Source organism: Mus pahari, chromosome 1 (genome assembly GCF_900095145.1).
Source record: "Mus pahari chromosome 1, PAHARI_EIJ_v1.1, whole genome shotgun sequence".
Taxonomy (NCBI): domain Eukaryota; kingdom Metazoa; phylum Chordata; class Mammalia; order Rodentia; family Muridae; genus Mus; species Mus pahari.
In genome coordinates, this window is record NC_034590.1 from 147,357,692 (window position 1) to 147,370,321 (window position 12,630).

General features: G+C 40.7%; 1 protein-coding gene across 4 annotated transcripts in view; it reads right to left on the minus strand.

Moving 5' to 3' along the window:
- Htr7 (5-hydroxytryptamine receptor 7) overlaps nucleotides 1-12,630 on the minus strand; it is a 91,205-nt gene that overhangs the window by 6,396 nt on the left and 72,179 nt on the right. For 3 of the 4 annotated variants that reach the window (XM_021207321.2, XM_021207313.2, XM_029540306.1), the window contains one exon: nucleotides 4,676-5,431. In XM_021207321.2, coding sequence (XP_021062980.1) covers nucleotides 4,676-5,431 — 756 coding nt within the window. Of the gene's footprint in view, nucleotides 1-4,670; nucleotides 5,432-12,630 lie in introns of all 4 variants that reach the window. The other variant, XM_029540302.1, reaches the window with a different exon arrangement.

The following is a 12,630-nucleotide window of genomic DNA, read 5'->3' on the forward strand; positions in this document are numbered from 1 at the left end:
ACACACACACACACACACACACACACACACACACACACACACGAACCCAAACAGCTGGATGCGAAGAAACAGGCTGAAGAAGTTATAGGGAGTTTCCCAGAGTCCTTAGAGTAGCCACCAGATGTGTGAGGGAGTGTGGGAAAGTAGGAGGAGTCTAAGGTTTTCTCCTTTACTCTGAGCCGTGGATTGGATGTCTTTGTCACTAATGACCAGTGACTGATTACATCATCACTCAGACCAGGTGAGTATAACCCTAAATGTCACCCAACCTAATCATATCAAAGAACAAGTGAGCAAAGCATGAGGCTTCAAAATGCAACATATGTCAAGTCAAGCCAATTAGCAGCTTTCCAATTAGTGTTTGCTTGATTGTAACTGTGTCCTGTAGACCATGTGGGTTCTTATTTCAGTTGAATGATAAAGTATCACTAACCTCAACAAGACCTAAGCCCACAGGAGTGTGAGCTTCCAGAAATAAAGACTGTTACACAGTCCTCTTTCCATCCCTGCCATGCCTGGTGCTATATCTCGTACAGAGAAAGCCTTCCAGTATTTCTAGAAATACCAGTGAAGAAGCTCCACATCCAGCCTTCTGATTCTTCATACACAGAGCCACTGAATCAGTGTCCCCTATTCGGATGGATTCTGTATCCACTAGACACAGAAGGTACAGATGACTCAGTTCCGACCACAGGAGAGTTTCCAAACCTCTTACCTTACAGGTTAGGTAGGTAAGTCTTTTCTGTGGGATGCTGTTGTGTGCATTGTAGGGTAGCTGACAGCCTCCCTGACCTATGCCAGATGTAGGTGGCAGTAACATCCAGACACACTCCAGCTATGACAACAAAAAGTATCTCCAGACATTGTCAACCATTGAGAACCTGTTGCCTATACTTAAAGTCCAAATTCTTGGAGGCTGGCATAAATCATTAGTAACACTGTCTATGTCATATCTACTCTGATCTCCAACTCTTTTCTTCCTCTAGATTTTAGTCTACCCTTTGCATAAGCTCCTAAGTTGATGGCTCTACACAAATGTCTCCTCTGTTTACTGTTAGTTGTAACTGCATTGACTAGCTTCAAGGATGCTCTCCTTCCAGGAAGTCTTCTCTGATTAGTATGAGCACTAGATACAATTCCTTCTCCTTTGATGAACATGGTTTCCTACCTGTGACTTTTATCATTACAAAACAAGGCTGTGTAATCACGTGCTGTGGCAGATTCAGGCCAATATAATGAAATATCATTTTATGAACATTTATGGGCATATTCTTTATGTTTAGAGACTAGAAAGTCCATAATTGGTTTAACTTGGTATCTGGTGAGGTGCTCTGTCACTTTCATAAACCAGTTCCTCTGTTCCATTTATAAGGGCTCCCATCCCATTCATTAGAGCTCTGCCCGCATGACCTAGTCACCCCATAGAGTTCCCACATTTTGATACTGCTGCATTAGAGTCTTTATTTCAACAAACAAATTTGGGGGGAAACACAAATGTTCAGATCACAAAAGTATGCACATATACTTTCTGTGTAGAAATACATGAACAACAGCAAGAATGATGTTGTATTTTATGAATCCAGCATAATGCATGACAGTCATATAAATAATCCAAATATGAATCTGCTAATATTGGGACTGATAACAAAACTGCCTGGCACAGAGTTCTAAAATGGCCTCCAGGTAAACTCTATACAATAGTCCCAGCAGTAAATACTTCCTAAATTTGTTGGATATTTTTAGACCAACAGTCTTAACTGAATTGCTTATCCTTCATGGTTATAATTTCAAACTGAGAGATATGTAATTAGACATCATAATTCTCTCTTAAATCAAGGGACAACAGACTGTCGCCTGGGGACCTAATCCGGCCAGCCATCTCTTCTGTAAGTTAGTTTTGTTGGTAGATACGCATGTCCTCTTGCTTACTTAAGTGGATGACAATGGCGGAGATGAACAGTTTCAAGAGAGCCATATGGTTTCCAAAAGCTCAAAATACTGCTGCTTGGTCCCTCGCCATGTAAGTCAGCTGACCCTGTCTAGGACTAACAGGAAACAGCACCCACGCCTCAGCATTAGCTGAGGATAGACAGGCAAGAATCCTTGTGCTTTATTTGAGCTGATTTTTTTTTTTTATGAAGGGTATGGTAGCATGAAACTAAAAGCACTTCTGAACACAGGCTTCCTGGGCTGAAATCCAACTCTATCAATCTCATCTGAAGGACCATGGGGAAATGACTTGATCTCGCCAAGTTCTTGTTTTATCATCTTCAAAATGGAATGGAAAAAGCTACCCCATCACATGGTTTTGAAGGTTCAGTGGTTCTCAGTGGAGTGTCTGAGAATGAATCCTCCATTAATGTGGGTTGTTATTTCAAACAGGAAAACCTGCTCATGTTACTTGTTTTATAAAAAAAAAAAAATACTATTCTTATACCTTAATTATCTGTGAATTTAATACCTAATCAGTTAAATTATCCTGAAGGTGAACCAATGAGGCCTGTAAGTAGAGAGATGACCAGGACGTAATCTGTACTTACCTAATTTGCACACTGGCTGCCAAATGGGACCTCTTATCACTTGCCTTGAACTCTTCTCTGCCCTTCACACCATGTCCAAATACTTTGCTCAAACACTTTCTGCACTGTGTTACTCCTAAGAAATAAAACCAACACACTTTCCTCTCTGGCTAAGCAATCCTGATGCCAGTCAGAATAACCTAGCTATTTGTCCTAAGAAATAGCTGTTTCCAGGGGACACAACAGTACACAGGCTAAAATAGGTCATCTATCAAATGCCTTGCTCTCTCCTACTTACTGATGCAAAGCTATTTTATCTAAAGTCTGCAACTGCCATCAGTATAACTGTCTTATGCCTCAAAACCGCCCAGACCAAGTCCTAGAACTCTTATCACTGCCCCGGCTTTATTTCCTGTATCTGAGAATTTCCTGGGATTCTGATTGGATGGGGCCCTCCCACTGTACAGCATATCTAACAAACTCAGTTCACTTAGAGTAAGGAAGACATCCTAGATGCCTTGTTAGCAAGCGGGTGTCCACTGTTCCTAGGTCATCCATGTGGTAGCTTTTCACTATCTCAGATGAAACCCAACCAAACAAGTAGACTTCTGGGATGATTATGGGTGCATGGGTGCATCTAATGGACGATCCGTTCTGTGACTATGTGATCATAAGTCAGTTATCTTGTGTCAGTTACCCTGAGTCACAAGTTAATTCCCTGAGAACTGGGTAGCCTGGTAGCTATGGCCATGACCATTAATATTCTACGAATGCCAGGCACAGGAGTAGACTATGGAGATAGAAATTTAAGTTATAACTCCTTCCCTAAAAATTTCAAAGTCGGGGGGTGGGGAGTGAGCAAATATTCATCAAGTGGGATCCTGTACATTTTGAAAGGCTCTGGGGATTGCTGGTAATGAGCATTCCAGAACCAGATGTTACATGGTCCTTTCTAAACGTTGCCTTTTGTATTGTGAATGATTGCATGTGTACTACGAGTATACACAACAGAAGCAGAAATGAGTACTTTGATGCTACACCCAGCTCAAGAGCCAGAGTAGCTATGCTCTAACAATGTCCCATGCTAAGACAAGCATACTCCAGTATTTGGAAGACTTGTAGTCCTAAGACTGAGGTTATGCGGTATCTAGACTTAGTTGTGACATTAGTGTAGGGCATGTCACTCTTGCAGACAGGCTGGCAGGAAAGGTCCCTTGGAGACAGAGCCCTCATCCCTCTCGGTCATCTTCTCTCTTCTCCCTCATTGGTGCCCAGGAACATCTCCACCAGGGTGTTGTAGGATCTCATCCCAACTCTCTCCCCTTCCAACTTTCAAATCTCATACATAATTTTTTGTCTTTAACAATGACTTCATTTTACCTGCTTGCCACCCAACCATCTTGCCTCCCAACTCTGTGACAACGTCAAATTTAGTAATATGTGAGTTACTTTCGAGGCTCCCATGTCCGCATCCCCATTGGCCATTTGTAGTACATTTTCAGATCTCAACTCCCATTGCCCCCTGGAGTGTCGGGAGCCTGGCCCAGGCAACATCAAAACCTAAACAACTCCAGCAGCCATCAGTTCCTGGCTACCATGACAGGAAGCACTTCTTGACAGCTCAGTAGCGGTTAGAGCCTTGTCCCTGCTTGTCATCTCCTGTATGCATGAAGATTCCATGCCAGAAAAAAAAAAAATCACATCTGCTTCCTTCCCCCTAAAAGAGTCATTTCTCTGGAACCTATGAGGTCACCAAGTATGTTTCATGAAAATGGAAGTAGAAAAGCAATTAAAATGGTGATGTCATATGAACTCAGCTTCACAGATGGACATATTGAGAAGTTATTTATAATGAAAGAAATGGAGAACATCACTTCTTATGTCACCGGGCATATGAAATAAATTTATCAGCAGACCAGTCTTCTCTTCCCATTCAAATACCAACCTGTCTTGGGTTTTTTTTAAACCTTATCCTGAGTGAGAGAAAATATTCTGAATTCACACCTGATGTCTAGTTGTTAATAATAATAATAATAATAATAATAATAATAATAATAAATAAGCTAGGCACTGATGTAGGGGGCTTTCTCCAACATTCAAGAAGCTTCATGAAAGGGGGGAGGGGATAAAAGAATGGTAGTGATAAATGACCTTACAGCACAAACTCGCTTCTCTCAGGCCTCTCAGCAAGTTTCAGGGCTTCGTGCATGCCCGCAGCAGAGAGCTTCCGGTTGATATTCCGGTACTGGCACTGGAGTAGGCTACGATAGGTGGTCCTCAGGTCCCGGTTGAAGAAGGCATATATAAAAGGGTTAATGAGAGAGTTTGCATAGCCCAGCCACAAACATGTCCTCTCCACCCACAGCGGAATGCAGCTACAGGAGGTGCCACAGATAAAGGGCCTTGCTGTGGACAAGAGGAAAAACGGCAGCCAGCACACCGTGAAGGCTCCCACGATGATCCCCAGGGTAGTGGCTGCTTTCTGTTCCCTCTTGAAGATGGAGATGTTTTTCCTTTCGTGTTTGAGCAGTCTCGAAAGGTTCGCACACTCTTCTACCTCCTTCTGGAGCTTCACCATGCCATTCAGGGAGATGACGCTCTCCGGCTGCACGCGTGGGAAGCCTGGGAACTTGTGTTTGGCTGCGCTCTTCCTGGCGGCCTTGTAAATCTGATAGTACATGAACAGCATGACCGACATGGGGATATAAAACGCCACTGCGGTGGAGTAGATCGTGTAGCCAAAATCCTGGCTGATCAAGCACACTTTGTCATCGTTTACATTCTGAGCCCATCCGAAGAGAGGAGGTAAGGTGATGGAGGCAGAGAGAAGCCAGACCGACAGAATCATTTTGGCCATGCATTTCCCATTCTGCCTCACCGGGTACGTGAGGGGCCTGGTGATCCCAAGGTACCTAGCGGAGAGATGGAAAGATAAAAACTGAATACAGTCATCACTGGCCTCCCATGGAGTGCTACCAGCCAGGCCCTAGTAGCGATCCTCACAACAGCCCTGTGGAACTGTTACTTCCATTTTGCAGAAAGGTAAATTGAGGCGCTGGTACCTTACCTGTCTTATTCCATGTCATTCCGTTGGACTGAAGCACTGCCAAGTTTTAAGTACCTTTTTGGTAAAGCTTGCCCATGTTCTACTTACACCTTGTAGATTCTGATAACTTAAGCAGCCAAGGAGGTAAAGATGAATTGTCTACCCTCTTAAAGCCAGGGGGGGCTAAGACATCACTCCTCAAGTGCAAAGTTATGGCACATCTTCACAGCTTAGTAAGGGGTCTGTCACGCTGACATTACATGCCCACTCATCTTCACAGTCTTAATTCCGGCAAGCTTTTAATGCCTTCCAGTGTCCCCTTTTGCAGCAGAAAGGAGACATACCCAATAGGACCACAGACTTGTGAGTAATCTGAGAACGCTTAAAACTTGCAAATGGAAGGGGGAAGTGATTATTTTTACTGCCATAAAATTCCCACAAAACAGCAACATCAGAGGATCATTCTTCGAAATCAAAAGCAGCTTGCCTTCTGCAGTTTTGAGATGGATCACAAAAAAAGGGACATTTCTCTTAACTGCCTGCAAGCCCAATGTCTTCCCCATGTATGCTTCTAGAGAGATAAAGAATGGGTCTATGGTTTGTTTGTTTATTTAAATCAGGGATTAACAATGCCAAAGGGGCAAAGCTGTCAGATAGACAAAAACAAGTAGGGTGAGCTGTTTGGCTAAAGGCTTAATATTTGGAAATATTTGAAAATTTTCTCTTTATATTTAGTAGTCGTTAGAAGAGCTTGTCATTCTGGTGGGTTGGGGTTTATTTTGTTGTGTTTTGTTTTTGGGTTTGCTTCCATTATGCATATAAAAGCTACACTAGAGAAGCACGAATGGCAGCAAGTTTCCAGCTTGCTAACAGCTCTTTTCCTGAAAGTTTTCAATTAGTAGTGAAAAACTATTTATAAAAAAAAAAAAAAAAAAAATCTGCTAGTGTTCCTGATGCTTACATTATCCCCAGAAGTTCAAATATCATGCTCCTTTTTTGGAGGGGTGAGGCATCACTTACAAAACAGAGATGTAGTAAAAATAAACAAGTCAGATTTGTTTATTCACCGTGTCTATCTCATCATCCTTCAACAGATATTCCATTTCTGGAATTGGCTCTAAGATCCTCAGACACAAAAGTTGTACAAATCCTTTATGTGGATACCACATAACCTACACACACACACACACACACACACACACACACACACACACAAAGCTCTTGACATAAATCATGTCTAGGTGACTATAAAGATAAAAGCACTATGTGGATAGTGTAATACCATAGTGTATTGGTAGTCCTGGCAAGAGGACAAGTCTGAACATGTCCAGGACAGATACAAGCATGTGGTTGACTGTGTCTACCAATGGAGAAATCACATACATTGCCATTTTGTGTTGACCATAGTAATAGAGCTATTTACATAACCAGGTACTTCATAAATGTGGAGTATACAGCAGTAAATTACAATGGCAAAACTCTTTAAAGGCAACACAAAGTGCAATCCTGAGGAACAGGGGAAAGGGCTGTAGCCACCGTAAGTGGAAAGGAATTGTCTGTGCCTTCCAGGGACTTAGGTATTCATCTCATAGTTTCCTCATTTCACAAGCTTGGCTTCCTTCACTCACAGTAAAAATCACCCCTAACCATGGGCTTATCAACTGAAGTTAGGACCATGTTTTGGCTCCCCAAAAGATAAAAAAGACAGAGCCGGACATAATGGCCACGCCTTTATTTCCATCACTTAGGAGGCAGAGGCAGGCAGATTTCTGAGTTTGAGGCCAGCCTGGTCTACAAACTGAGTTCCAGAACAACCAGGACTACACAGAGAAACCCTGTCTCGAAAAAAACCAAAAAAATTGTTTTAAAAAATTAAGATAAAAAAGACAAATGAGAAGTACCCACCCCCACCCTGAAGGCCAGGGCAACCCAAGAGACATTCAAGCGTCTACCACAGTCACCTCTATGGTGGACAAATTGTGATGGAGAGATGGGAAAGATGGAGTTGCAATGAAGACATAGGAGAGAAAGTGAAGCCTAGGGAGTTGTACAATGTGCAGAAAGTAGAACCAGAGACTCAGCTATAATGAGGAACAGGTATGAGGAGGCTGTGTAACCACCTGAGGCCATATTGAGGTCCCGGCCCAGGCTGCTACCAAGGGCCATGGCTGGGTCCCTGGTTCCTCTGCAGCTGAAGTCTGTGCCAATACCTGTGGCCCAAGTGACCACCAAAGGTGAAGTGGAAGTCCGTGACTTAACTGTCACTGGAAACATCTGGATGTCTGCCATGTTGCAGGGGTTGGGGGAGGAATACATGTGATCTCAGTGGCCTGAGCAGCCATCTGAGGTGGAGTGGGTAGTTGTTGGTAGTTCAGTGGGCAATAGATGTTTGTCGTCATTTTATGGGGGTTGGATGCAAGTCCTTAGTGGTCTTGGTTAGGGAGGATACAAAGTAAAGGATGTTTGATTCAGGAACGTCTCTATTTCTTTTTTTCTCTCCCCTTCTTTCTCTCCTATCTAATATTGGGGAGAAGGGTTGAGAAGGGAAGAAAAGAAAAGGAGAGTTATAGAATGATAGGATAAAAGGGTAGATTATTGAATCTACTTTTAGACTAAAAATCATTAACAAGTCAAATAATATACATTTGTAAAGATTCTGTATATTGATACAAAATTAAGATTTTTTTTTTTACTACAACATACTGTGTGTCTCAACTCTTGTTTAAGGTATTTGACCTATGCAACTCATTTAAAAAATATAATTAAAGTTCTAGCCCTTGAAAGCTACTGTTAAAAACTATTTAGGATAATTAAGAAATCCAAGCTGGTATGTAATCAATCAATGACTAAATTGGTCATGTTAGATAATAGTATATATAATTATAAATCCATGCTAACTAAGTTAAACAGATAGTAAACAGAAACAAGTAATGATTGCCTAATCAGATATACTATAGATAGAGAGATAGTCTCCAAAAACCTCACAGATCTATAGAATATGGCATTTGAAAATCTTTTATTAATAAAGTCATTTTTAACAGTGAGACATATCAGCTCCTGGCACCACCCCTGAAGTGGAAATTTCTGGTTTCTTTGAAGACTCAGTTATGTCCTGTGATATTTCTCTTTAAGTCGTCTTATGAGAGGATGTTTTGCTGAAGCAGACATGGGAGAGGATGTTTTGCTGAAGTTGACACGAGAGGATGTTTTCCTGAGGTAGACACATGAGAGGACAAGTGATGTTTGGAAAGAGTATAAGCACAAGAATCCAATAGACAGCATTCACCTTGCAGTGCTTCACTGGTCTTTGCTGATGATGCTCTTGCATTGGTATACCTTGCAGCATTTTGCTGGTCTTTACTGATCTTTGCTTATGACAATCTCATAGAAAGAAACTCGAAATAGAACTTCTCATGGTATTACGGCAGCTTCTTGTCACTTCCAAGGACTCAAGTCAATTCAGTAGAACCTCATGGTTTCTTCTGGATCAAGCCTTTGCTACTGATTCGTATTCAGTGTTTGACAATTGGACTGGATTGCTGCTACTGAGTCTCATTTAATGTTTTTGACTGGACTATTGCTATCCTGACAATAGAGATTGGAATTGCCCTCAAAGAACTACTTCTAAAGAGGTTCACATCACCCTGGTCCTATTAACCATCTTTCTCTCCTACCTCTGGTTAGTAGGTTAGAAGGGAGGTTGAAGTATTTAAGAACCCTTATTAAAGTAGATTTTGAAAAATCTAAGTCTACACACCCCCATTCCACGTCAATGAGAACTGAAGAACCTCCTTATGGAGTGCTACAAATGTGGCAAGCTAGCCACCGGGGAAGAACATGCCCTTACCTCAAGTGCAGACATCATGCTCTCTAAGCTGTGGACAAACAGGACATGGAGTAAGTCAACTGCCAAGCTTTTTAAGGACAAGATGAGCAAGTCCTTCATAATTCCTGCTTCACAGAAAAGCCTGTTGGATATACTGGGCCAGAAGGCCAAAGATGATGCTCCAGTGACACAGAAGAACCTTGGGTGCCTATCCGAGTCGTCAGAAACATCTGACATTTCTATAATTTTGGAAGCTGTTTGCTCTGTATTCCCTGTTTATTCAAGTAATGTGTATCCTTCCCAGGTCTCCTGTGGGTTGAAGACTAGAGATTTATAAACTCACAGTTAAGCCTAAGTTGTTTTAGGTTTAAAATAATAATTTAAGATCCAAGAAGACATTTTTAGGTTGGTAAATACAAGTTATGATACAAAGTAAATTAGGTTCAGAACTTTGTACTCACCACGGTAGAGAACAGAATAGCTTCTCCAAGGTTGCCAAATACAAATGCACCAGACATTGTGCATATAATTCTTACCTGATAATTTTCATAATTATTCATATTATGTACATTTAATTAATATTAGAGAAAAAGCCATTTATTGGACTAAGAGGGGGAAATGTAGAAATAATCTCTTGTGCATTGTGTAAAAGCATCACCTGTCAATGAAGAGTCGAACAGCCAAGAGCAAAGCAGGAGAGAATAGGCAGGATGTGGAGCAAAGAGATAGGAATTCTGGAAAAGAGTGATGTGCAGGAGGATTTGCCACTCAGACTCAGAGGAAGTTGGGCATGTGATACTAAGGAGAAGTAACAAGCCACGTGGCAGACTTAGATTAGTATTAGTAGGATAATTGATTTATGAGCTAGTGGGGAACAATGCCTCCTATAAGGCCAATGGCATTTATAAATAAATATAGTTTCTGTATAGTTATTTGAGAACTAGGCAGACAGAGAAAACCCCAAAGGATTACAGGAAGCTATTCCCTTCTTGAGAAAAGAAAGGGGAGGTGACAGGGGACTAGGTACAACCTTCAAAAGCATGACCCAGTTCCTTCACCTACTCCCAGCTCCTGAAGTGTCAAGAAGTTCTTGAAACAATGCCACCCTCTGGGAAATAAGCACACAACACATAAGCCTGAGGAGGACACTCCATACTATCGTAACAATGTTTTATCTGAAATTCAACTTTAAGTAAGCCTCCTGTGTATTCTCTGCTCTTTGCTGATGGTCAACCAAGAACAACGGACACACTGTGTGATAACTGATTGCATGGTTTATCCTTGCAGGCTTAGCTTGACTAATGTAACATTTTAAGACTATAATTACCAAGCAGTTCCCGGGCAGTTTTGTGAGAAAGGGATATTTTTTTTAAAATCTATGTCATATATTCCTAGTATTTTTTTCTGTGTAGTTATATACATGTGTACTTACCTAGTAGATAGTCTCTGTAGACAATGCTTCTGGTTCTAGTTTTTTTCTGCATTTTGATTACAAAAAAATACACAATGGTTGTAGAGGAAAATAAACAGCTGTAATAAAATGTTTCACTGCAAAAGGAATATATAGAAAGAAGAAGGGGAAAAGGAAAATATAAAGGGAAAGGAAACATGAAATGGGATTTGTTTTATGTGGAATTATCCTAGTTGCAAGCTATAGTAAAAATATCTGGATGATATTTTAAATAAAAAAAAAAATGACCCTGAAAAAGTCCCTTGGCACTGAGAGGAGCCCAAGGTTAGGCTGATCTTGCCGTAAGACTGAATGTCCCACTAAACTTACATCAGGATCTGCTTTAACTTAACCAACCAATGTAAGGTTCCCCAAGAGCTAGAGAACTGAGGCTGGTTCACACAGTTTCCCAGGTGACCACGAGGTGGCATGGACAGATCACCCAACATCTACTTATGGGGTGAAGGGTTTGACTTACTGAGTGAAACCTCCAGGGAGGCAATAGAATCACTCAGGACAAATTTTATTTGGGTGACTGCAAAACAACAACAACAAAAAAGTTAGCACACCCTGAATTCAGAAATTCTTAACCATTTATTAAATACAGTTCAAGTGTACCTGTGTTTTCTTCACACACCCTTGGCCAGATGAAATATCTATACCTCAAGCTCAACTGAAAATACAGTCTTTCTCCTGTCTATGTAGTACAGAACATTCACAAATATTTGTGATCAGAGATTAACCAATGGAGTGCTAAATGATAACTCAGAACACTAGCCAAGCATGCCTACCTATATATGTTAGCACATTTAACATATTTCACGGGTAGAAGCCAGACCATAGTCTGCCCTCAGTGCACAAATCATGATCCATAAACACTGTCATGCTTTGGCTACATGCTCTTAAGTTCTTACATCACATTCTACAATAAAAAGGTTGTTCCTCCTGCCCTGGACTTCATTTGGTGAAACTTTAGAAAAGTTAAAATCAACTAAAAGATAAGATACAGACTCCTCAAGTGTTCCCTAAAGCTTCTGGAATATAAAAGAAATAAAATCAATACCTTATGTGTAGATGATTAAAATTTAAATACTATAAAGAAGATTACATTAAGAACCAAATATTAGTAAAATTTAATATTTAAATATTAGTAAAAGGCTTTAAAAATATTCATGACCACATAAAGAACATATAAAGATATTAAAATCCATAAAAGAACACTAGAATCCATGAAAAAAACACTTCTTTTCTTTAATAAGAATATCTAGTACTAAGAATGTGCCAATTTTCCATTAACAAACTTATAAATCTCCTACAGCCCCAGTTGAATAACAGTCCAGGACTTGTGTGAACTTGATCAAATGACGTCACAGTTTGGGTCAGTGCATGAGAAGGGACACCAAAGTGATCGCTCTCTCACTGAAGATCATATAAAAGCTACAGAAATGAATTGTTTTTAAACAGGAAAGAAGGAAGGTACAGAGCTGCGTCTCAATGGCAGAGTTCTTGCTTAGCACACACAAGACCCTGAATTCCATTTTAAATACCACACAAACTAAAAACTACAACACATTAACCCCATGATTTACTGAGTCTTGGACTTTTTGGTTAACAGCAGGTGTGATATGTCTCATAAACTGCTTCAAATATTGGGGGAATAGTGTAAAATGAGACATTTTAAAATCAGTAATAGCCAATCCTAAATCTGATAGAGGACTAATATCCAATATATACAAAGAGCTCAGGAAGCTGGACTTCAGAAATTCAAATGACCCCATTAAAAAATGGG